This window comes from Gymnoscopelus braueri (genome assembly GCF_963280865.1).
Source record: "Gymnoscopelus braueri genome assembly, chromosome: 2".
NCBI lineage: Eukaryota > Metazoa > Chordata > Actinopteri > Myctophiformes > Myctophidae > Gymnoscopelus > Gymnoscopelus braueri.
Window position 1 is genome coordinate 47,016,072 of NC_137604.1, and position 25,483 is coordinate 47,041,554.

The following is a 25,483-nucleotide window of genomic DNA, read 5'->3' on the forward strand; positions in this document are numbered from 1 at the left end:
CCCAAAATAGCTGGATTTAGTATAAATGATATAGTTCTTGTTATGTGTGATGTGCAACTCTTCTCCTTTCACTCTGGCTCTCTGGGTGTTCTCTGTCTACTTTGCTGACATAATTATGTATCTGATGCCCTGAGTCTCTGCCTGAGAGCATCCAGGGTCCAGTTTGTGGGGCCGGAGAAAATATTAGCTTTCCCACAAGCAGAGAACATATCATTGCTGTTGGGCAGAAACCTCATATCTCCATATTTACGTTTTTTAGTAGATTAAATCCTTACTTCGTCATACTACAGCGTCACACAAAAGTTGCAAAAATAGTATTTTTGCTCATTTTGAAAAGTTTAAGTGGTCAAGTGTGTCTGTTGTTTTATAAATATTTAACCAATAAAAAGTATTAACAAGAGCATGTGATTAAATAACAACATTGGATCCATTTGGAACACAGGATCTTTTTTCCATTTCCTGAAAAGTAAAGTTTTTTGGACATACAAGGTTTCTTGTCTAATTCTCCGTAACATACTCACTATGGGATATCAGCGCCCCCTGGCGTTGATGCAGAGCTACATACCATAAACTCCCGGGCCATTCATTGGCTGAGAAGGGTATGTCACGTGTCCGGTAGACCGGAAGAGGTATAAAACCTCTTGCGTGACGTGGCTCATCCTCTTTCGCTTCTCTGCATGGCAGATGCAACAGCTCAAGACATACCTTAATAATAACAAACGTAACTTTGATCAGGACAGAAACCAGCTTTAGCCCACTCGGTGGTACTTGTACTAACCAACGGGTTTTCCTCCTATAAAAAAAAAAAAAGTTTTATTATTTCCGCTCCCGCGGCTATCTTCTCTTTCTTTCTTTTACTGCTAAAGCAAGTTTTCCTCCTTTGAGTTTCCGCGCTCTTAGCCTTGCGGTTGAAAGCTAACAGGTTAGCTCGAGATGGAGGTTCCACGTCCCTGCGTATTGCTGCTCTGCCGCTTGATGATCGCCGGGGATGACCCTCGTGGTTTCTGCATCTCGTGCCTCGGTCTCTACAGGGCCGAGGCATTTCCAAGATGCACCGGGACGCTGCGAGGACTGCGCTGTTCTCCACGCTGCACCTCGATAGCCGCTTAGCCAGGGCAGCGCCCTGGCTGCGGGAGGCAGCGACGTCTCGTCCCCGGTCGTCGCGGATCCAGCAACACGGCCCAGGGAACGTGGGTGGTGGGGCCCACCACGTGCGCTCACAGTCCACAATGGGCCCTCCGGCAGTCCCAGCTGCGAGCGGCGTTAGCCCCCGCTCGCAGCACCTCCAGGCTGCTACACAAGCCGTGCTACGCAGCACTGCAGCAGCCGCTAGCACCGTGTCTGGGGGAACCACCCAGGTGCGACTACCTAGCGGCACTTCCTCCCCCTCTTCCCAGCCGTCTACTCCGCTGCCACAGCAAGCGTACCGGGCCAGCGGTGCGTCGCCAGGAGACAACGAGGGGCTCCGGCGACGGCAGCATAGGCGAGGGGAGAACGAGGCAGAAGCTCGTGAGTGAGTTAGCCCAGACTAGCTACGTTAGCTGCTTCGCTAGGTTAACGTCGCCTTAGTCAGGCAGTGTTTTGTTGGCTTAACACCCATGCAACAGGTTATTAACAGCGTTGTCCTAGCCTAGCTTGCCTCGCTAGGATAACACCAGCTTGTTAGCCTTCTCACTCTGTGTATCGAGCAAACCTCGGGGGCTTCTGAAGACCTTACTCGATGGACAAGATGGACGGCTCCTCGACTGCCAGAAGGCCATGTTTAATGAAAACGAATGTGTTTAAAAGTACACATTTTTTTCTGCCAAAGAAATAAATGTGTTACATGTTACAAACGATCTCGTTCTTTCACGTGGCTTGAGTGCAGCGGAGCAGTGGAGTCCCCTACCGCGGGCTTCTCTGCTCCAATGCTCTCTGTATATAAGCCCATAATGTCTGTGGTGCCCGAACTCCGGTATCCCAGACATTGATGGGCTAATATCTGTGCATGTAATGTAAATGTATCAACGTTCTCAATTACATAAGCCCACACTGTCTAGAACACCCGAGTCCCGGTGTTCTAGACATTGTTGGATAACATCTGAAAGAGCAGCGGAGCAATGGAGTCCCCTGCAAGCGGGCTTCTCTGCTCCAATGCTCTCTGTGTATAAGTCCACAATGTCTGTGATGCCCGAACTCCGGTATCCCAGACATTGATGGGATGATATCCGTGCATGTAATGTATCAACGTTCTCGATTCATAAGCCACAATGTCTGGAACACCCGAGTCCCGATGTTCTAGACATTGTTGGATAACATCTGTGCATGTTTTTGGATCATATGAAGGTAATATAAAAACCCACATCACCCCTGTCCGCCAGAGGGCGCAAATGCGCCAGTGGAATGGGGTCACGCCGGTTTTTGCCTTCCGTCCCACAGGAAGTGCCCACGCACCACTGTGAACCGGAAGTACTTCGGTCAGACATGACCCCTTGGCCGTACCGCCTCATGATTTGCAGGCCACGTTCGCCTTTAACGAGCGACAAAGCATCCCCTACGGGGAGGAAGGTTTTGTCGCCTCACAGGCTTCCGTCCCACAGGAAGTGCCCACGCACCACTGTGAACCGGAAGTACTTCGGTCAGACATGACCCCTTGGCCGTACCGCCTCATGATTTGCAGGCCACGTTCGCCTTTAACGAGCGACAAAGCATCCCCTACGGGGAGGAAGGTTTTGTCGCCTCACAGGCTTCCGTCCCACAGGAAGTGCCCACGCACCACTGTGAACCGGAAGTACTTCGGTCAGACATGACCCCTTGGCCGTACCGCCTCACATTCGCCGCTGGAGGGCGACAAAGCACCTCCTAGAGGTTTGTCGACACTCCGTGCAGAGCCTTTGGGCCCAGACAAGATGGCGGCGGCCAGAGTAAGTTAGGGAGAGAGTAATGACAGTAGCGTCGATCCCATTGTGAGAATGGAAGGCGGAAGTGCTCTGTCTACGTCAATGAGATAGTTCCAATGTTGGAACTATAGCCCATAGAGGCCCGCTTTGCGGCGAGAGCAAAGCGTGACGTTACTCTCTTTTCTACACTCTGGCGACGGCCAAGGTAGGATTACTCATATATATATCCAGTGGTGGGATCTAGTTTTCACTGTATATATCTATGGGCTTAATTCTGACGCCGGGGTTTTTCCCGTGGCCAATCACGTGACTCCTCCGAGTCCTCCGTTGGCCAGGGCTTACCAGCGCTACTAAACGAGGGCCACACAAGCACCGCCGGCGGCAGTGGCAGCGTCACTGGTCCCCATGGCAACGGTCCCCATGGCAACGCTCCCACTCTCCGAGCGGCCGATGACGTCACGTCCAACCCACTCGCTCGGTGTGTGAAGCAATGGAGGTTTGCAAGCCGAATGCTTAGGTATTGCTCACAATACTAAAGGTTTTCAGGCTGCATTTCTCCACAAAACCCCCCGTGACAGAAAAAGTATTGTTTTCCCGTGCAAGGGGTCCAGCAGCCAATACTCTGAGGGAGGAAGTCTCCTTCCTCTTGAGCTTGGGCGCTATTAAAGAATTACTTCCGATACTTCTGTTTACTATCCCAGTACATCAGCGTTACACTGTGTGTGTACAGGGTTTTTCAGTACAGCAGTGACACACTGTGATTGTACTGATCAACTCCCCTGATCCGCAACAACACATTGTGGTTGTACTGGTGTGTTTTCCACGTGCTCTTATGCATATAATCTCCTATGTCGGACACGGTGTTGTTCCTCTCATGCAGAGGGTAAGGCAACCATGTCTCTGAGAGAGGGGGTTCACTCTCTCTCCATAGTGAGTATGTTACGAAGAATTTGTCAAGAAACGCGAGGTTACGTTGTAACCCCGGTTTCCTTAGAATTCAGAGTAACATAGTCAGAGAACTATCTATGAATCGGAACCAACTGGTTTTCTATTCGTAATATTTTCTGGTGGAAAAGAAGGGGGGGGGGGGTACGACCCATTCTGAATCTGAAGGGTCTCAATAAATACTTGGGTCAAAGAGCGGACCTCTGTCTCCGCCATTTTGGAGGGACAGATGCCCCCTTTGCCGTACCGCCTCACGGACTACAGGCCTCGTTCGCCACTAACGAGCGACAAAGCACTCCCTAAGGGGAGGACGACTTTGTCGACGCTCCGTCCGGAGCCTTTGGGCTCAGACGAGAGGGCGACGGCCAAGGTAGGCTTACTTCGGACGGCCCCGTTTGTCAGAGTGACAGCGCCGTTGGTTTCCATGGAAACAGACAGGCTGCGCTGGCGGACAAACCGGATGCTGACGTCAGGCAAGGTCCCCGTGACCGGTCACGTGACCCCGCCGGGTCCTAACGGACCGTTAGTACCTCTACTGCCTCGAGCGGTCACCTCAGGGTTAGCACCGCTGGCGGCAGTGGCAGCGTCGCTGGTCCCCATGGCAACGCACACAGGGTTAGCGCTGCTAGCACCAGTAGTAGCGTCTTTGGTCCCCATGGCAACGCACACACAAAAAAACGGTTCCCTTGGAAACGGATCTCAACGTTTCTTGGCCCATGGTGATTTAGCCTTGACTAGCTTGTTAGCTGCTGGGTTTGCAGAACCTCCAGTCAGGCTACTGTTGCTTCGATTGGCGGCTAACTGGCCTCACTAACAACGACACATTGCAGTGCTGTTTTTTGGTGCAGCGCATAGCCAGCCCCGCTAAAGCAACACCACGGTGGCCACCTTCCACCGCTACCCTTCCACGGTCTCTAACGGCCCCGCATGTGCGGGTCCGCTGGATCACGTGGCGACATCACCGGTCCAGTTGGAAACGTGTGCGTTGTCCGCACTGGGTGACATCAGAGCCCCTCCTGACTCGCTTGCTGAGGCAGCTTGTTGGAGAGTTTGCATTCCGGAACTGTTTTACTATCCCGGTACTTCAGTGGTACACTGTGTGTGTAGGGGTTTTTTCAGTACAGCAGTGACACACTGTGGTTGTACTGGTCAGCTCCCCTGATCAACAACAACACACTGTGGTTGTACTGGTGTATGACCCTCTCTGCGGACGGTGCGTTAAGGAGATGGGTGGACCAGCATTGTTTTCAATGCTTATTTCCACGTTCCTTTCTATCCACCACAGTCAGGAGGTGGCGCGGCACACAGACGTGGCCGTTTCCCCACTTGACGTCGAGGGGTTTTTCACCGTCACCGTCCGTCGAGCGTCTTGGTCCCGTCTCAGCAGACCACCTTCATAGGGGATCTCGCTGGGCTAGACCAGGCTCACGGCGCGTCTGTCCCGGGCGGGATAGACAGCGTTTCGGCCTAGGGTCTTCTCGCGTGAGGCGACAAGTCACATACAGGCTATGCGTGCAGGCGACGGGTCTCATGACTTCGGCCTTACACCTGTTTCGTTTGGACAAGCCCCACGTGTGACCTTTTTTCCCCGGAGGTGGATGTGGGCTCTTGGAGCCCCGTCCACCTGAGGTTGTCATGTCCTGATCGGGACCGACAACACCACGACCGTGTGCTATGCCAAAAAAGCAGGGAGGCCTGGCCTCTCCAGTGTTGGACAGGCTAGCTGGCGATCTGACGCTGTGGTGCGACGCGCGCCTTACGTCAACCAGAGCCTCACAGGTACCGGGCCTCCTGAACAGTGGAGCGACTCTGTTGTCCAGGGGCATTTTTTGGTACGCAGATTGGCCTCTCCTCCGGAGATAACAAGCCAGATCTGGGCCAGGTTGGCCGACTGAACTGCTTTATGCATTCCCGTCACTGGAGTTGGTCCTCTCAACTTGTCAGACTCCGCGGACTGTCAGTGCCACCTGGCGTGGGGTGCATGGAGGTTAGGAATAATCCTCTCCTCTACAACGAGCCCTGGGCCCTCCCCCCGATCAGAGATCTGCTACGGCAGGCAGGGGTCGGAATTTTCCACAAGCAACCTCAGGACCTAGACCGGTGGGCTTGGCCCGTGAGGGGGAGACCTTGACTTCTTATGGCCTGCCCCCTGAGGTGGTAGCTACCATCCAGGGGGCGAGGGCCCTTTCCACGAGGTCTGCGTACGACGACAGGTGGAACCTGTTCGTGTCATGGTGTCTGGGTCAGTCACCGCCGGTTGAGGCCTTCCGGGCCTCGGTACGCAGCATCCTCATGTTCTTGCAGGACAAATTGAACCAAGGTCTGGTTTTCTCGACGGTTAAGGTGTACCAGGCGGCCATTTCCGCTTGTCACGTGGGTTTCGATGACATGACGGTTGGCCGACATCCGCTGGTGCGTAGTTTTATGAACGGTGCCAGGGGGGCCAGGCCGGTCTCTAGGCCTCTGTTCCCGGCCTGGGACCTGGCGGTGGTGCTGGGGGCGCTTTGCCTCCCACCGTTCGAGCCTTTTCACTCTATGGATCTGGAGATCGTTAGTCTCGAAACGGTTCTTGTGGTTGTTTTCACTACAGCTACACGGGTCAGCGACATACATGCGCTCTCAGTAAGTTCGGAGTGCATGAGGTTCTTGGGAGACGACAGCAGGGTTTGGTTAAGCCCAACATGGCGTTTGTTCCCAAGAACGGAATGGTGACCCAGACACCGGTTGAGCTGATAGTTTTTCATCCGCCTCCTTTCGCTTCGGCAGAGGATAGGCGGCTGCACTGTCTCTGCCCAGTGAGGGCGTTGAAGCTCTACTGCCAGAGGACGGCGGTCGGCCGGTCGTCGTCGCAACTTTTTGTCTCCTTCGGCCCAGATGGTCGGAGGAAGGCAGTGACTAAGGTGACGCTTTCTAGATGGAGTGTGGATGCCATTAGGCTGGCCTACGTCAGTAGTGGCGCTCCAGTTCCAGAAGGACTGAAGGCTCACTCTACTAGAGGCGTGGCTACTTCCTGGGCCCTCTCCAGGGAAATGTCGGTCCAGGAGGTGTGCGCGGCCGCAAACTGGTCGTCTCCATCGACTTTTGCGGTTTTCTACAGCCTGGATGTGGCAGCGGCGTCAGTGGCGCACGCTGTACTGGACATAGCGGCTGTCTCTAGTTAGGGTAGGGGAGGTTAGGCAGGCCTTTTGTGTAACCCGCCTTTTTTCCCTTCTCTACCTTCCTTCTCTTGAGTCCCCTCGGAACCACCGTTGGTAGGTTTCCAGGGGAGGAGGCCCTGTTTCCTTGTTTTCACTTATGGGTCAGACTTGTGTCTGTTCATTAGATGAATAGGCAGACTTGGTCTGTCAGGGTCCTTTTCTTTCAATTATATACCGCACCCCGGCCCGGAGGGCTGGGGCGCCCGTGAGGCCGAAGGTCACGTCCAGGGGGACGGGGCCTTATGGCTAGGGGGCGTGCGGACCTGAGATTCGGTATGGCTATAAGCCCCAGGGGGGTTTATGTATCCCATAGTGAGTATGTTACGGAGAATTAGACAAGAAACTCAGGGTTACGGATGTAACCCCGGTTTCTTTAGAATTCGGAGTAACATACTCACCTAACACCCCTGTTTGTGTGCATCTGCATGCAGGAAGCGTGTTAAAGAGGATGAGCCACGTCACGCAAGAGGTTTTATACCTCTTCCGGTCTACCGGACACGTGACATACCCTTCTCAGCCAATGAATGGCCCGGGAGTTTATGGTATGTAGCTCTGCATCAACGCCAGGGGGCGCTGATATCCCATAGTGAGTATGTTACTCCGAATTCTAAAGAAACCGGGGTTACATCCGTAACCCTGAGTTTCCACCCGACACCGACGAATTATCCATGGCAACAGCTCCCGTTTAGCAACAACTTTTTTGTTCTGAGTTCTGACCTATTGACATCATTTTCAAGGTAACTGTGTGTTAAGACACTTTTTTAAAGTACAATTTCTTTTCAGCACAGTCAGGAGATATTTGAGGGAGACTTTGATGGCGATTTCAATTGAAGGTGAGTCAGAACAAGCTTTCTTCCACACATTCTTTTATTTGTAAATAATAAAAATGAACTCTTTTTTTATATAAAACATACACATCATTTGAGCCACATCTGTTATACAAACAAGAAATGCTGCAGTGAATACTTAACTTTTTTTCAAATTTTCTTTTGTCATTTCAGTGGAACAAATAAATTGTAAACAATCAGCAATTATTTCCCGATAATACTGACAAAGTAAAAAGAAAACCTGCCTCACTGGACGATGAAAACAAAAGTCGATTCTCATTTAGTGGGACTCTACATGGCTGGGTTAGACATTGGGTTTGAAGCACAAGAAGTGTTCACACAACAGTTTTAGAGTTAATATGGCCTAGTACCCTATGTTTAAGACTGACCAGTTGGTGACCCAAGTCAATTGCCTTGTATTATCCCACCGTGGACTTAAAAGCCCACTGCCTGGTCCCTAGTGACTTGTACAATCACTCCACATTATATGACTTGGCCCCATTGCAAATATCACCCAACCTAACGAATGGTTGTTGAGTATTTACAGTGTATGACTCTGTGCATTTGAAGTTATTCTTTATATAACATAACCGTACATGTTAGCGGTATATGAAATCATTATGTTGAAACATAATTCATATTTCCATACAAGTGACTCTGATTTACTACACATACTTATTCATACATCATCTCAGCCCCTTGGAGGTATACTATGATGTGGAATAACAGTAAGGGGGCTGTGAGGTCTGCTACTGTACAGTACAGTACATCTTCCATAGGGTTAAGAAAAGACATCAACGTAATCGTGGGAATCGGTTGTTTGAGAGACATTCAGCACCGGAATGAGAGACATGGACTAGACTGCAGCTGATTTTTGAATGTCTTCGCGTGATGGGAATGGCTTCAGTTTCTTGGTTTTATCTCTTTAATATTCAAGTACGAGCAAACTGTACAACTGCATGCAACATACAAGCGGGCCTACGGTATGTGGAACTAACACACAAATCTAGTTCAGTATCTTTTTTTTTTCTCTGTATCTGTTTCATTTTACAAAAATGTGCATGCAGCTTGGAACATGTTCCGAAGTCATGCTGGCCCGGCCCCCGCCCAGTTCGAAGGGGTCTGTGGACTTAATGGAGAATGAGCGTTGGTGTTGGTGTACTGACTGATCAGTCCAATTGATTACTTTCACATTCACAGAGATGCACGAGGGAAACTGTGAGCAACTCTTATTTTGTTTAAAAAAATCTAGATTCAGAAGAAATGAACCAAAATAAAGGGGGGGGGGGGGGTGACTGCTTTTTTGTTTGTTTTTTTGCTTTTTTTCTTGCTTTTTTTCTCAAAAAGTTAGACTTTTTGTCGTAAAAAAATCAAGCTCTTGTGCTTGCATTTAAATCTCAAAACAATAAAACTTAAGATTGGATTAAAAACCCTAAATATGTACTGGGGTGAGGGAATGTGCTCCCCAAAACAGCATAAATAAAAGTATATTTGCGTATCTTGTTCAAGGTTGGACAAACATGTCTTTTTTTTCTTTTTTACAGTGATGTGACACCCTTGTGATAGTTTAAAGTGACATAAATTCTATTTATTGGTCAACCTCCTGGGAGGTCTAATATACATCTATACAAAGACAACTGGCCTGGACTTTTGCCAGCGATGGAACGAAGAAAGGACATTGCACGCTAATCTCATCGCCAAGTGTAAAAATCTAAGTTGTGTCACCATCAAACCAGTGCCCCTGTGTTACGTTTTTTTTTTCCCTTTCCATTTTCTCCCCCTTCTCTCCATGCACACTTTGGACTGACAACATATCATGAACCTTTAACGCGTTGTAAAAACATTTTGTGCTAGAAGTAACAAAGGGGAAGAAACAAACAACAAATAAAAGACACGGTAAAACAGTGGCTTTCACATCAGCCATGGTAAACGTATTGAAAATGAGAGCTTTATGGATCTTTTCGACTACAAGGACTATAAGTGAACCGTCCAACGTATTTCACGGCTTCTGGATTTGTTTCCATATACGCTGCAGCTCGGTTTCAGATAGGGTTCTCAGAACCTAATTTGGGCCCTGCTCAGAAGGTGGTACTAACCATGAGTTCTGGGAACCCAGAACTTATATTTTCAAATGTTTTCTAAAATAGCAAAAAATAGTGTTGCGATGTGACAAGCTGTGAGCTTGTAGATCAGCTATTTTCGTTTTTCTTTATAACCGCTTGAACCCCAGCATCCCTATTCCGGGGGGAACATTCGTCAAATATAGCTGATCTACAAGCTCAAAAGGGGTCAAAACACGAAGCGTTGTGTTTTTAGACGATCCAAGTACAGTTGCAACTCAGGTCCATTTTGCTAAGAATAGAGGATTTAAGTCCTTAAATGAGTTTTAAATAAAAAAACATCACAGAACTCCACAGGTTCTGGAAAGTTGCAGGTTACGGAAGGTTCTGGGTTGCCCTTCGTAGTCGAAAAGAGCCATTTAGACAGAGAGAAGGGCCAGTGATGCGGCTCTGAGGTCTAGGCACCAGAAAAGGCCCATGGGCTTCCAGACTGACCACCCCCAGGGAAACACTCTGCCTGGGAACAGAAGTGCTGGCAGTCTTATCAGGGTTTTTGGAGGAGGCCACTGCAGACAGGACATGATAGCGCCACCTGCAGTTATGGAGGATGATTACCTCTGTCTCAGTCCATACATTCTGACGCTAACGTACATTTCTTTGTTTATTTTTTTATTATTATTGTTGATTCAATTTAAAAACCACCCTGCTTCATTTTCTGTTCAGTCTTTAATACATGCCACTTTTTTTTTATTGTATTACTTACTGCATGTTATTACTGTATCTAACAAAAGCCCTAGGTCTTCTGTTCTTATGAACGGAGAAAAACAATTAAAGTTTTCTTTAAATGGAAATGAAAACATCAAAACACAGAGTTCAGACAAAATCAAATGCAACAGGAGTGATTGTCAAATCTCAACAAAGCTTTCTCATTGTGACTCTGTTTCTGATTGTAGTTACTCTACATTTCCATTCATTCATTTGTTTTTCTCTACAGTACGTTCATGAGTTAGGAATTCACTAAAGCCGCGTAGTCCTATTGGTCCACTAGGATCGGACCCCTGGGGGTCCAGAGGAGCTGTCGAGTGATGACTGGGAGGCTCGTCGAGTTAGGGAAGCTAGTGTGGGATCCACCAAGGAGGAAGGTGGGAACAGCTTGTACCAACCAATCACTGTGCTTGATAAGTCCAGTTCCTCCAATAGGATTTGTGCAACTCCCATGAAGCTTTTATGGTCCATGCGTCCGTAGTCTCCCCAGACAATTACCTGTAGGCAGAGAAGATAACGTACGACAAAATCACTACAAATCAGTTCGGCACACAAAACAAATCATTGTTCTTCGCGCTTCTACATAATACTGTACCTTATACTCGCACCAAAAGATTCCCTATTGTTATTTAGAACCATTTCTGTTCAGTGCAATAAGGAATAAAACAGAACATTTTGGTGCCCCCCCCCCGCAAACATTCTTAATAAAACAAAACAAAACAAAACAAAACAAAACAAAACAAAACAAAACAAAACAAAACAAAACAAAACAAAACAAAACAAAACAAAACAAAACAAAACAAAACAAAACAAAACAAAACAAAACAAAACAAAACAAAATAAAATAAAATAATAATTTAAACAATTTTGTTTCGTTTTTTCCAACATACCTGTAAGACTTTGCCCTGTGGGCTTTCTTCAAATTGCAGTGCTTGCTGGTACAGCGGGTCAAGAGTTTTCCGTGCAATCTTGGTTTTCTTTTTGGCTACGTATGCTCCATTATTCAGCAGATAGACCTTGACATATGGAGCTGAAGATAGAAACAAAACGATAAAAGAACCATTAGCGAGAACAATGTTATAATCTAGATCAGATAATTATGGCTGGTTATGTCTTTATGGGAAGCAACCGCACAGACCAAGCCCCATAAGGCAATCCACTGGACATTATATAATAATTTGTAAGGCCTAATTTGTACGAAAATACAAAAAAACTACAAGAAGAATTAGATATTTAGAAAATGATTTTTTTTGTCACATGCATAAAAATCCACAGTGTTCATTTATCCTTTGGTAACTCTCCAGAGTTAAAGTAACACTGCAGGACTTTACTGCATAAACTGTATAATTTAGCCTCAAGCATTTACGATGTTTAGTAGCTTTCTAGCATCTACAGATAAAAGTCTAGTCTCTTCACCTGGGAGGTTTTTGGATCCTGGCTTTTGTACAAGTCCCCGGGCTCGAATAACCTCCACCTCCAGTTGACCCTTCTTGTCCATCATACCAATCTGAATGTCACCTAGGATTCAACAGATCAAAGAGACTGATTGGCTACGATGCATATTAACGATGAAATGAGATCTTAGGGCAGCGATTCCCAACCTGTGGGCCTCCCAAGAATAATATCATCAATAATCTTAGCGATAATGTAATATTAACACAAAAAAAAACCAAATTTGATGGTATTTTTTCTTTAAAACCTTGAAAAAATTGTTTTCACTTGGGATACCAATAAATAGGAACTTAAAGTTAGTTCCACTAATCCAAGCCGGAACATGATCGATTGATTGATCTTTTTTTAAATAAACATGAAAATGCATGCCAGGGGTATATACAGGGTAGAAGCTAGAATCAAAGAGACAAGGTAGAGTCACTAACTACGCCTGTCTGCTCTCTGAGTTTAAATAATTTTCGCCTTTCTTGCCAAAGAATGAGGTCAAATGTTAACCCATTAAGACCGGGAAAGCATCTGTCACTGATTTGAACCACTTTAACCATTATCTTCATGACATTTTTTTTTCAAGCGAACATTTGTAACTCCAATCTTTGCTTCTGGGGGTTCTACAAATGTCCTCTAAATTCTAACAGTTTTTTTTAACAAACTTATGTTGCCATAATCAGTGGTTCTCAAACTTTTTCATGTCAAGGACCCCCAAAATTAAATGTATTTAGCCGGGGACCCCATCTCCCAATATTTCTTTCCAGGGACCCCCAAGAAGCAAAGATTTTAGTAAAAAATATTCGCAAAATATATATATATTGATATTCAAAGATTTGCACAAATTTTCACGAAAAAAAAAAGCAGATCTACAAGCTCATAGCACTCGCCATTTTTTTAATAGCCAAAGAAATCTTAAAATGACACAGATGCGTCCACGGTCTTAATGGATTAGACACTGTGCCATTTTCCTTGGGATTTAAAACACACTGCATCTGTGTTGGTATGTCTTAGCATGCATATCCAACAACAACAACCAGTTTCGCTGCCATTATAGTAATTATAATAGTTCTTGGCTGTACGTCTGCGTATGTTATTGGAAAAGACAGTGGAAAAACATGATGTATTTGCTTATGACTTGCAGCCTACATTTAAGTAGACTGAGACATATTTTGTGAATATAACTTTACTCTGCCCTCAGATGTATTAGTGGGGACAGATATGATACAATGTGTCCTTTATGAAAAGGTTGGTTGGCCGTCTCTTGTAGAGAGGTGCAACAAACGTTGTTATTTTGAATATTTTGAAAGCCCTTCTTGGAAAGCTACCTCTGTACATCACAACCTTGAATTCTGGAACCTATACAGTAATGATTGCCTATAGTTCATAGAGTCCCCGGAGCTTGCACTGAACTTGGTAAAACTGCTTTCTCCTACGATGCCCCTAGCTCTTGGAATAGCTTCCAACACATTCTAGAACTTAAAGTTCTTCCCTCTCTAGATAGATGCTTTATTGTCCTTGCGGAAATTCATTTTGTACCAAGCAGCCATCAGGATACAAAAAAACATAGACAGATCACACAATACATTGACAATGCTACACAGCTCCTCTCTTACAGAGAGGAAAATAGAAAAGGCTACCAGTCAATAAATGTCTGGCAGAGTTTAGAACCTGATTTCTAGCCATTGTGTCTCAGGCTGTAACTGTTTGAATTGAATTTTATCGTACTGTGATTGATGCTTTGTGATTTGTCTGTTTGTTTTATTTGCATTTTATTGTTCTGTGATTATAACTTACCTATGGCGGGTGTAGCCAGTGTTTGCCTGCCCACTAGCTGTGCTGGTCCTAAGCCATCCAGGAAGTCACTGAACTGACTGTTGGCCCCTAGATTCACTCCAGAGAATATCAAACTGAAACAAGACACAATTAACCTATATTAGACTCTCAAGAGGGAGCACGCAAGCAGTCACACTACCTAGATAACATTAAACATTAAGCAACTTGTGCAATTAGGCCAAACAAAACATGTGGCACAATATAATATGATAGATACTTTTAGCAGTCCTTAAGGCCTTGGAAGAATCCAAATGAAAAAAAGGGGGTTTGGAGGGGTCTCCAGAAGGACACACACTCGAAGGCATGTTAATAAAACAAAAGAGATGTTGTGGAAAGAGAGCAGAAGAGGAAGAATGTGGTTTACTGACTTCCCCTCCGAGTTGTAGCTGTTCATGCTGCCATTGTTGGACTCTCTGCTTGGCTGTCGGCTCATGTTCCTGGTCAGCTCCACGGCCATGCCCGTCTCCGTGCTCCTCTGAATGGGTGCACCCTTCTCTTTTTTACTCTTTCCCTCTGGAGGAATGGAGCAAACACAAAAGAAGACAGTTACAAGAGTTGTTTCCATCCTTTCTATCTGTCTTTCTTTTATTTACCTTAATTTGCTGACACAGATTTGCAGAGAGCTGCCCAGTACAACCACAGTTTCCTAGCGCTCACCATTGTGCATTCCCAGTGATCAATTTATAGGAGTTCGAGCACTTTCATCCACATAACTCACTTCCTCTATTGATATTTTCCAGCCAGAAACCATTAAGGTACCAGTTTGTCTTTTTAACCACGTGAACCCTAGCATCCCTATTCTGGGAATTTCATAATAGGTGAACATTTGGTGAAAATAGGTGAACATTTGGCAAAAATAGCAGATCTACAAGCTCACAGCGCGCCACGTTGTCACTTGTTGATCGGCTATTTTCAGCGAAGAGATTTTGTGTTGAGGGAAAAAAGGAGACGACCAATTATAAACCCCTGGGGGAACTACAGTTGGTGTTTAACCCTTAGGATTAAGTCTGTACCTTTGAAATGTTTTAACAGAGGAAGAAACAGGAAAACTGTTGCATGGTAATAAAACCAATTATTTTTTCTTTTTTTGAGTAGCCAATTATTTTCACCCCTGTTTCTCCCAAAATAGTAATTATGCCAATTAATTCCTCACACTGAGGAGGACATAGCGCCTCCGTCCTACATTCCCCTCTGACAGACGGCAACAGCCAGTAGGAGTACGTGTGCAGTGAGAAAGATCAACCTCCTCGCCCGTCTTCCCTCCCCCGAACACGGCCAACTGTGTTCGTATAGACGCTCGGCAAGCCGAATGCACCATGGTGGATTCGAACCCCTAGATTCTGTGGTGGTGGTGGGCAGGTACTTTTCCCCTGCGCCACCCAAGCACCCTTAAAAGCACTTCAGACAGCCTTCTTATAGGCTGGGAACAAATCACAATAATTTTAAAGACATGGCCCATATCTCAGGACACTCATTTGACCATTCCTTATTTTCCTCATTCATTGTTTGTCTGTTACCTGAATAGGTTCTTTGACTGGAATGCCTCGAGATAGAGACAAGATAGAGAACAGAAAACATCTTAGACCAGGATAGATCCACCTTCTGGCTCATCATGTCTCTTGGTGCACATCATTTAACGAGAAAAGTGTGGATGTATTCTGACAATGGGGACTCAGAGTAACCGCATTAACATTCCAAACATTTTCAAGATATGTATGGCTCTGTATTTAAATGACAACATGAAACTTTAAGGTCGGTAAACGCCGGGAGCGTATATTTCGTGCGATTAATTTGCATTAATTTAAACTGCTGTTCATGTTATGAGTAGGCTACATCCACACAGAATGCGAATATAACGCAGCAATAAAGCAACGTATTTATTTTTAGAAACAAGGTCAACTTTTCGCTGCGATTGAAATCATCAACCTGTATGAATGAGGCATCACCAAATTAATAGTTTGATGTGAAATAATCGCGTCACTTTTTCGTGTCACTCCACTCTACTCTCAGAATGTGCTCTTCTGTGTTCAGTACCTTCCAGAGTAGCGTTATGAGAGATATTCTATTATCTATCTATTATCATACTGTATCTCGATCCAAAACCACCCTTGAAAATGAATAGCTTGAAAATATAGATCATTATACAGTGCAGATACAGTATGTCGACTCATTACAGAACAAAGAAAACACAACATAACCTGTGCTGGTGCTGTATATAGGCTACCATGGCATACCGTATGTCATTATAATTGCTATTATAATCATATCATTACATAACATAACATTTCTAGGATGTAATAATGGAAAAGCAACTCTTCCTTACCTCAAGTTGCTCTCGTCCATTGTGAACACACGGTTTGCCATGGTAAGATACACTTTCAGACAGAAGACTGATTTCAGGGCTATCTCTCCTCTGCTCTCTCTGCTCTATAAGGGACAGAGCCCCCTCCCTGCCCAAGGCCCAATTTTCACTAATGGCTTTTTCTGTCTGTGCTATAAAGAGGAAGAGCACATGTACAGGCTTTCTGAGTCCCGGTGCGTCTGCCCTCACTGAGCGCTACGACTGTAGGGAGCAGGGCTTCAAGGTGCTCTCAGTTAAGGCCAGTCTACACACACACCAATGCAACTCCTTGCAACAACAACAAAAAAACGTTTCAGAGACCATTGCAGCGGTGTGGACTGACCAGATGCAGACTGGTGCCATTTGGGGATAATGGTTGCAAGGAGTTGCAAGTAGTTGCAAGGAGTTCATCATGAACTCCTTGCACACCAATGCATGAACTGTTCCATCCACACCAATGCATGAACTGTTCCATCCACACCAATGCATGAACTGTTCATGCATTGGTGTGGACTGGCCTTTAGAGTAGGCCATCTCTAGAAAGTCCTTTAAACTCATGAACATCAATGCTGAAGTTTTGTTAATTATGAAACATGACAAAAGGAGCATGTTTTGTCTACTGTACATTGTGTGGCTCTCACCTTATTCATTGGTCTAAGTGGTTTCAGTCAACTGACTTGTAATGGCTACTTGACTGTATTTCTTGTTAAGGTTCGAGTGACATAAATGCATTGAGGGTTTTATTTTCTATGAAATACTTGCTTTGTTGCATCATACCCTCTTTTCCAGAGTATTGTTGTATTGGTATTGACTCATCAACTGTACCATCTAAGTTGCTGTTATGCTTGAAACCCACCAGGCGCGCAAGCATAAGTGCACGGATGCTTATTTTCTTCCGTTCTCACTGGCTGTGCATGGATGCTCCACTCGCCAACGTGAAGATTTTTTTTCATCATTGAAGCGCGTCGACCAGATGTCCTGCTGTGGCCTCCGCACACAGTAAAACGCGTGAACAATGCTTTTTTTGGTGGGTTGAACTCTGTGCACATGAAATTACTATTAGTGTGCAATACTTCCTACATTTATTAGCCTCTCGGTTGGTCTGTCTGTCTGTTGGTCCTACATTGTCAAGTGCAAACCAAAAGCTGGTCGCAGCTTGTATGTCGTAGCAAGTAGTCAATTCAAATCAGCCACAATCAACATACAATTCAGTCCAGTTAACCACTTCACCACTTAACCACAAAAAACGTCAAGATTATTTCAAAAGATCCGATCTACAAGCTCACAACGCATTTTGATGTGACAAGTTGTGACCCTGTAGAACTGCTATAGTAACATGGTACTAAGTGTTTAGTACTGAGGTTTGAGTGCTACTGACTCACCAGGGCCACTGATCTGGGACGTGCTGCGGCTACGGCGGTTGCCAACGATGGCCACCACCCGGGCACTGAGGCTGGACCGCCTCTTCTTGCCCATGCCCACCGTGCTCAGCGCTGTATCTGATTGGCTGCCGTCAGTCCGCTCCTGGGTGTAGATCTCGCCACTGACGCTGGAGCTTTTCAGCATACTGCGGCCTGCCGACGCGCGCATCTGACGGCTGGGAGGAAGGTGGGAGGAGAGAGAGATAGTGAGGGGGGGGGGTAAGATAACCAATTAATAATCGATCCCTACTTTGTCCATGTCATTATACATGTAGGTGAAAATCTACTTACTCACAGATTAACTTTTTTCACTGTTTTTGTATGACTTTTTTTTTATTTTTATAAAATAACATGTGTGTGATTAGTGATTAATATGATACATACATAAAAATATAAAAAATATATATTTAAAAAGCATGCTACTCAATTATTCGATTCATCAAAAAAGTAATAGATAGAACTATACTTAGACTGTACAAAGAAAATACTCAATAATTGCAACGCTAGAGAGAGGGTGTAAGAATGAGCTTTAACCTGGCAATAAGGGCTGAATATCAGTGAGTCAGTTAAGCTTTCTGTGAATGCTAATGTACGGTACGGTACAGAAGAAGAGAGCGAAGAAGATTCAAATTTATAGCATAGTTTAATCATAAATGACTTTAATCCAATCATGGTTCATTCAATAACTGGAAATCCCCAAGCAGGGGAACACTAACTATGACAATCAGCCACAAATTAATGATAATATAATATAATATAATATAATATAATATAATATAATATAATATAATATAATATAATATAATATAATATAATATTATATAATATTATATAATATTATATAATTTACAATATATAATATAATATAATAACATATATCTTTATCTATCTAAACATTCACTGTAGAGATAGTGTGTAAACATTTTTTCTTCACTATCATATTGTTGTTGTTTATAAATGTTACAATGTCAGAGGAGCCAAACAAATATAATGTTTACTCTTATGTACCTGTACAGAAGACTTTAAACAATAAAGAACATTGAACCTTGTAGCTGTAACATTTCTGACAGTATTGTGCGACAGTATAATGTTTCTCATCTGTTCAGGTTCCATCTCCTCACGCGACCTATCAGACGGGGGCAGATGCTGCCCAGCGCTCCGCGGCGCCTATTAGGCGTGCGGAGGAGCTGCCGCAAGTCTATGCCCTCAGAGGGGGTCAAGGTACTGCAGGAGAGGGAGACCCCAGCTAAGCTGCCCCTGTCACCCATATCAACTATCCTCCCCGAGTCCACTACGGCCACGGACCACCAGTGGCCCGGGGGAACCTGTGGCTGACCAGAGAGGGGCAGGTTGTTCTGAGGACGCTCCTCTGACCCCTGCAGAGGGGTGAGGGAGGGGCGCACAGCGGAGGGGAAGGGTGGTAGGGGAGAGTCTGTCTCTGGAGGATGGAGGAGGTCATGGCAGTGGCGGCCGCACGGGACACATGCAAGGAGAGATCTGAGACATGCACTGTAGACCACACACACACACACACACACACAGGTATGCACGCACACGCACACACATACACAGCGCCACGGACATGAGAGCCAACATTGACAAACGTATAACAACAGAATGTTTACAATATTATGTACACAAACACTACACATATATATATATATATATATATATATATATATATATATATATATGTATATATATATATACACACACACACACACACACACACACACACACACACACACACACACACACACACACACACACACACACACACACACACACACACACACACACACACACACACACACACATATAGTAGTTCTGCGAAAACCTCATAACTCCAAATTATGGTTAACATTTGCATTCATGTTGTCATGTAGCCTACTATACAAACCCAGAACCCACCAATTATATATAATTTCAAAACTCTATTCCAACCATTAGGATAATCACAATAATATTTGGGGGAAATAAGGTTTTCTGCATGTGATTTTGAAAACACAAAGAAAAAAGCATGCTGTTGTACACAGACGAGTGACAGTCCAGTTGATTGAAGTGACAATGACTGGAATGGAGGAGGAGACCCCTCACACCAAACACCACAAAACTGTAGGTCAGACAGTAATGAAGGAAAAATTATGCGTGGACGAGGAGGAACAGTATAGTGAGTGACAGCAGCTGAAACTGACAGGAAGTACAATACTGATACAAAAAAACAACACAAAAAAAACACTAGTATACAGCAATAGATCTATGATGCTGAGTGACTGTCAATGTACAGCCATTCTGTTGACTTTTTAATTCTGCCCCATTGTTTACACTGGCATCATACTCTCCTGCATCTGTCTCTCTGTCTCTATCGCTATCTCTCTCTCACACTCACTCACTTGCTATTCCTCAATCTACCTCCAGAAAGTATATCAAAAGCTGTTGGGCTGCTTTTATAACGCTCCATTTGGATTGATCTGAGCTAAGGCCTTCTCTCCACCTCCCACACCTCCAAACATTAGCTAGTTAATCAGCTGCACTACATCACCACCTGGGCCACTGAGGACAACTGGGATAGGGTCGTTTGTCCATGCCAGCACTCTGTAACTGGTTCGGCCAAAGGGGGAGGGGTATCGCTCTGTGTGTGTGTGTGTGTGTGTGTGTGTGTGTGTGTGTGTGTGTGTGTGTGTGTGTGTGTGTGTGTGTATACGTACTGTACATGTTCTACTATAGAGGTACGTATAGAGGTCATGCATGGTAGGGTTACAGTAGGCAAGGCAGTAAGATTATGGGACTTTGTAGATTTTATGATTTGTGTATCTAATCAAATATTTGCAAATAATTTACCATTTGCTAAAACTAAATGTAAAAACAAACGTGTGAACAGAAGGGGTAAATTATTTTCAAACACTATTTGAGCTATAGGAGCCTATAGGAGTTCTATTGCTGAATTTATACTTGGTGTCACGCGCCGAAAATAGAATATCTAAAAGCTCGTAGATTTTCAAAATGACGCACAGTCTTTTACGCTTTTTCAAAAAGCTGATCTACAAGCTCGCATGTGTCACCGAAAGCTGAAGTATAAAGTAGGGTTAAAGTGGTTCAACTCATTTTGTTGGGCACTCCCTGAAACCACCTCAAAGACCCCTGGGGATCCCCAGGAACCCCACTTTAAAGAACCACTGGTTTACAGTACCTGGACTCTGTGCTGGTGTCTCCGGTCACTGTGTGTCTCCTGCGCTTCAGCTCCTCAGAGAAGCGCCTCTTCCCTGCCGACTTTCTATGACTTTCTTTTTCCTCCACACTCTCCACACTGTCCACAGTACCATTCACCCCCCATGAGATCCTCCTGTCCTTCTTCTCCTCCTCTAATGACTTGGACCTTGGAGTCCATAAGTTTGACATCCGCGTTGTGTGTGCGTGTGCATATACAGCACGTATAGACGTTTGTAGGTTGAGCGCGTTCGTGTGTGTTTTGTATTTGTACATACAGGAGCCCAGACCATGCAGGAAAACAGAAACGTGCAGCAAATTACATGCAGAGAAAAAAAAAAGACAATGTAAATTAGCATGCATGAAACAAGGACAGATTATCATCCCAACCACCCTTATTATTGTTGCATTGTAGATGCTGTGCAAATGAGATTCCTGCAACTCAGGTCAGTGCACTAAATTTAGCACAGTGTCAGTTAACTGGATTTGTCTTTCACATCGATCAAGTCTCGCTTTGCCAGACGATCTGAGGTTTCCGCCTATACCGACACGCCTCCACCAGTCACCAGCAGTGGTATGAAGTAACTAAGTACATTTACTAAAGTACTGTACTTAAAGTTATACAGTGCAGGTCCACAAATAACGATTTTTAGCAGCCTCTGCTGGTCATTACCGTCACTGCAGGCCGTTTGTTTATTCCTCTGTTACCCAGAATTCCATTTGTTTTCACCGGAAGACGGAAGCGTTTCAAAAAGCGTTCTTTTAATTGTTTTATACGATCTGTGGATCGTTTCTCTTAGCCAGTGGAGCTTTAGTTACCGTGAGCAGTGTTTTCTTTTTCTGTTGTTTTTCGACCTTCAAATCATACAATCTCTTAAAATCAGCGTGAGTTTCCTTTTTGTTATTAGCGCGGTAGTTCCTGGCCAAACAGGAAACCGGTGCGGTAGTTCATGGCCAAACAGGAAACCGGTGCATTTCCTCCTCCGTTTTCTGTCATTTTCGCGGGAAAGGCTCACCGAGCCACCGTTCAATAGAAAATATATAAATAAAAGGCTTTCGGGGGTGAAATTCATGGAGTGGGTGTTGTGAAACTTTTGCCACTCACAAAAGATATACAATTTAACTTTAGTTTTTTTGAAAAAGTTACCTAGTATTACTTTAAGTAAAATGTTTTGGTATTTTTACTAATTACTATTTTCAGTACTTTTACTTCTACTCCACTACATCTCAGAGGAAAATATTGTACTTTTACTCCACTGCAATTATATGAACATTTGAGTACTTTTTCCACCACCAGTCACCAGACGTATCGGTAGGCGGAGCCCTCCTATCGTCTGGCAACGTAAGACCATGGCTAGAAGTGTATTGTAGGATAAAGCAGCGTTGACCGACCTGAGCCGTCCCCTGGGTCGTTCTGATTGGATGGACATGTAGCTGGTGCTGCTGAGGCGGGAGGCACTGCTGGCACGGGAGATGGCCGACACGTCACTCATATCGCTGTCCGATGACCTGGCCGACACGTTGTCACTGCTCCGTCTCTGCTCCGCGTACATCTGTGGCGGGAGACAGAGAAGGTTGGGGCGAGAGAAGGAGTTGGTGAAAAGAAGGAGATTGGAAAGATGGATGATGGTTCTGGTCAACCTCTGGTCAATCATTGCAGGACAGGAAAAGTAACGGAGGCCATTGAAACTAAGTAACATTCAGAGCTGCCGTCTTGATATCTCAACATACAGAGTACGGGGAATGAGGATAAACACTATATGCTCAAGGGACAGTCAATTGGTTATTATTTGTATTGTTTCTTAATCAGAATACAAAATAACAGGCATCACAAAATATACATGTGCCCCCCTCCGCCCACCCACCGTACAAAAACCTAAATCTTCTATCTAGTATACTAGTCCATACCCGTTGGGGATTTGAGCATCGGGGGACCATGACAACAGATGGGCATGCGCAGTAACGGCGCAAAATATGGCAACACTGATCCCAATCCCATAGCCTGGGGGACCATGTAGAGTTGGACAGTGTTTCCAAAAAAGGCTAATAAACAGCTTGAATTTGGGTAAAGTGAAAAACAGGCTTCCTCACGGTGGGCATTTGCTAATGATGAATGGCCATGTGCAAGTGCAGAGCAATTGCTTCAGCCACTGAGGAGAACCAAGCACTTCAGACAGACTGTCATTCCGTTAATTATATGTAGGATATACAGTATATCCAATATCCCAGTTTATATGATTTTTTTTTTCATGCTGCAACTCTTGCTATTTTGGTAATCCATTATGGACTGAAGGCACAGCCTCAGTTTTCCATCTCCTGAGAAGAATCTGTCGTAGTCCCCACTCCTTTGGGGTGTTATTTTGTCAATGTGTATATGCATATATATACATGCACATGAAATTCAGTCTTTAGCTTTTTACCCATCCTAAAACTAGGAGCAGTGAGCTGTCATTTGCTCAGAGAGCCGACGATGAGCAATTAGGGGTTAACAATCTTGCACATGGGACACACATTGACACATTGGTGGCCTGGCCTGGAATCGTACCTGGGACAACCAGGGGCTCTGGCTCCCAAGACGGGCTCACTAACCACTCAGCTATGGCCACCCCTATGATACTAGTTCGGAGTGGACCCAATTTATGTATTTTCCCCCTCCCCCTCCCATCCATCACCTAAAACGAATAATCTGGGGTTGAACAGAACTTGGGTCTCTGAAATCTCACAGAGATTATCCTAGCCCAAAAGTCTTGAACTTTGTCACAGGACCACAAGACTTTAGGTGAATGTCCTTGGACTGCATCACTAGCAGTTTAGCATGTCTCTTAAGCCAAATCACCCAAGCCTAAACAAACTGGAGGGAGTCCAGTAGAAGCGATGTATAGGCTAATCTTAAATTGAATGACGTGCGCCCTTGCGTCCCTTGACAATGTTTTAATGTTCTTGGTACAAATCCTATCCCACTCCTCGTCATCCAATTTCAGGTTCAGGTCCCTTTCCCATGTCGTCTTGAGAGCTGACACGGCCCCATTACCCAGGCTCTGAATCATCATAGAGTAATACACGGACGCCTCGTGGCCTTTCCCATAGCTCATTAATACTTTATCTAATAACTCCGCGGCTTTGGGAGCTGGTGTACTAGATACGAAGGTCCTCAACAGCAAAGAAGAACTGAGACCTGGGTATTCCAAAATGCTGTACACAATCCTCAAAAGAATCCACTTTAAGAAGGTGCCTCAAAACTCATACTCTCAGAATTGAATCCCCATTCAACCGTAGCCTTTTCTGCATCTAGAGAAATGGCGACTACCGGAGACAAGACATCAGATACCAACCTTATGATATTAATGAATCATCTTATATTAACCACTGAAACCCTATATCCTTAGTTGACGGGTGTCCCCCAGAGCTCTACACTAGATCATCTGGTATTTCCCTTTACACAAACTCTCTTTGCTGAACAAGCTCACAACGTGTCGCATCCGGTTTGCTATGATTTTGGGAATTATTGTGACATCCATCTGAATTAAAGAAATTGGGTGGTATTTCTTACAATCATACGTTTTTACCCTTCTCATGAACAAGACCAATCACTGCCTGCTTCAAAGACGGCGGCAGTGCACGCCTCTCGTGTCATCCCAAAATCTATACCACTTGTGCATGATTGGCCAATACGCTTGTGCAAGGACGCGCTGTGATTGGCCAGTAGCCACTTTGAGTGGCAGTTGGGGCAAACACTCTCACCAAAACATGATATACAGTTCTGTCCCTATCGGCACATAACTCGAACGGCGCTGAGTCGGCCCAAGCGAACTTCGCAACGTTCGGCACAGCAACTTGCTCGCTTTAGCTTGCTCGGTGGTGCCTCACGTGGCTCAAGTTCGCTTGAGAAGGCGCGCCTCCGGCGCGGTCCAAAACTATACGGGCTAAAGAAATAGCCCGCAGTTGTTGTAGGCAGAGGCACTTCCGCGTTGGCCACAGAAGGGGGCGTGGTTATAGCACAACTGGTACCCCCCTCTAATGCCTCAATATACACCTGTAAAAGAGATGGAGCTAGCTCTGACACAATTCTCCAGTATAACCATCAGGCCCCAGTGTGTTACCTGCAGGCAAGGCATCAATCACCTCTATAAGATCCTCCTTAGAGTCAAGAAATTCTCTTGGCTCTGCTGTCAATTTAGGTAACCCTAGTGGCACTAATAACTTATGAATTTCCTCATCAGTAGAAGTGCAGTCGAAGCCGAGCTATAAATATCAATGAAAGTTTCTTGAAATGTCTTGATATCTACAGTAAATATGGCACCAGTCAGGGACCTGACAGCTGACTCCCTCTGTTTTATGTAACTGGCAAGTAGCTTTCCTGCCTTGTCCCCTGACTCAAAATAAAATTAATTCCACCTTCTGGTGGATCAGTTCTCCCAGGCCGCTATGTGACATTCATCACTTCAGCTCTCACTTCAGCTCTATTTTGGCTCTATTTTATTTCCTTTTATTTCTAGCAGTTCTTGTGCATTAATCCTTTTATGGAACAAAGTATGCTGCTAATGCGTCCTTTAAGCACAGCCTTAAGG

General features: G+C 45.1%; 1 protein-coding gene across 1 annotated transcript in view; it reads right to left on the bottom strand.

The window, feature by feature from the left end:
* Positions 1–10,930: 10,930 nt before the first annotated feature.
* Positions 10,931–25,483, bottom strand: part of rims1b (regulating synaptic membrane exocytosis 1b) — a gene marked incomplete at its 5' end in the record, with an annotated part of 89,986 nt that continues 75,433 nt past the window's right edge. The window contains 8 exons of the mRNA XM_080417209.1: positions 10,931–11,171; positions 11,564–11,703; positions 12,090–12,191; positions 13,908–14,020; positions 14,315–14,459; positions 17,670–17,884; positions 20,899–21,084; positions 22,308–22,468. Of these exons, the coding sequence (XP_080273335.1) occupies positions 10,953–11,171; positions 11,564–11,703; positions 12,090–12,191; positions 13,908–14,020; positions 14,315–14,459; positions 17,670–17,884; positions 20,899–21,084; positions 22,308–22,468 (1,281 nt within the window). The 3' untranslated portion in view covers positions 10,931–10,952. The remainder of the gene's footprint in view (positions 11,172–11,563; positions 11,704–12,089; positions 12,192–13,907; positions 14,021–14,314; positions 14,460–17,669; positions 17,885–20,898; positions 21,085–22,307; positions 22,469–25,483) is intronic.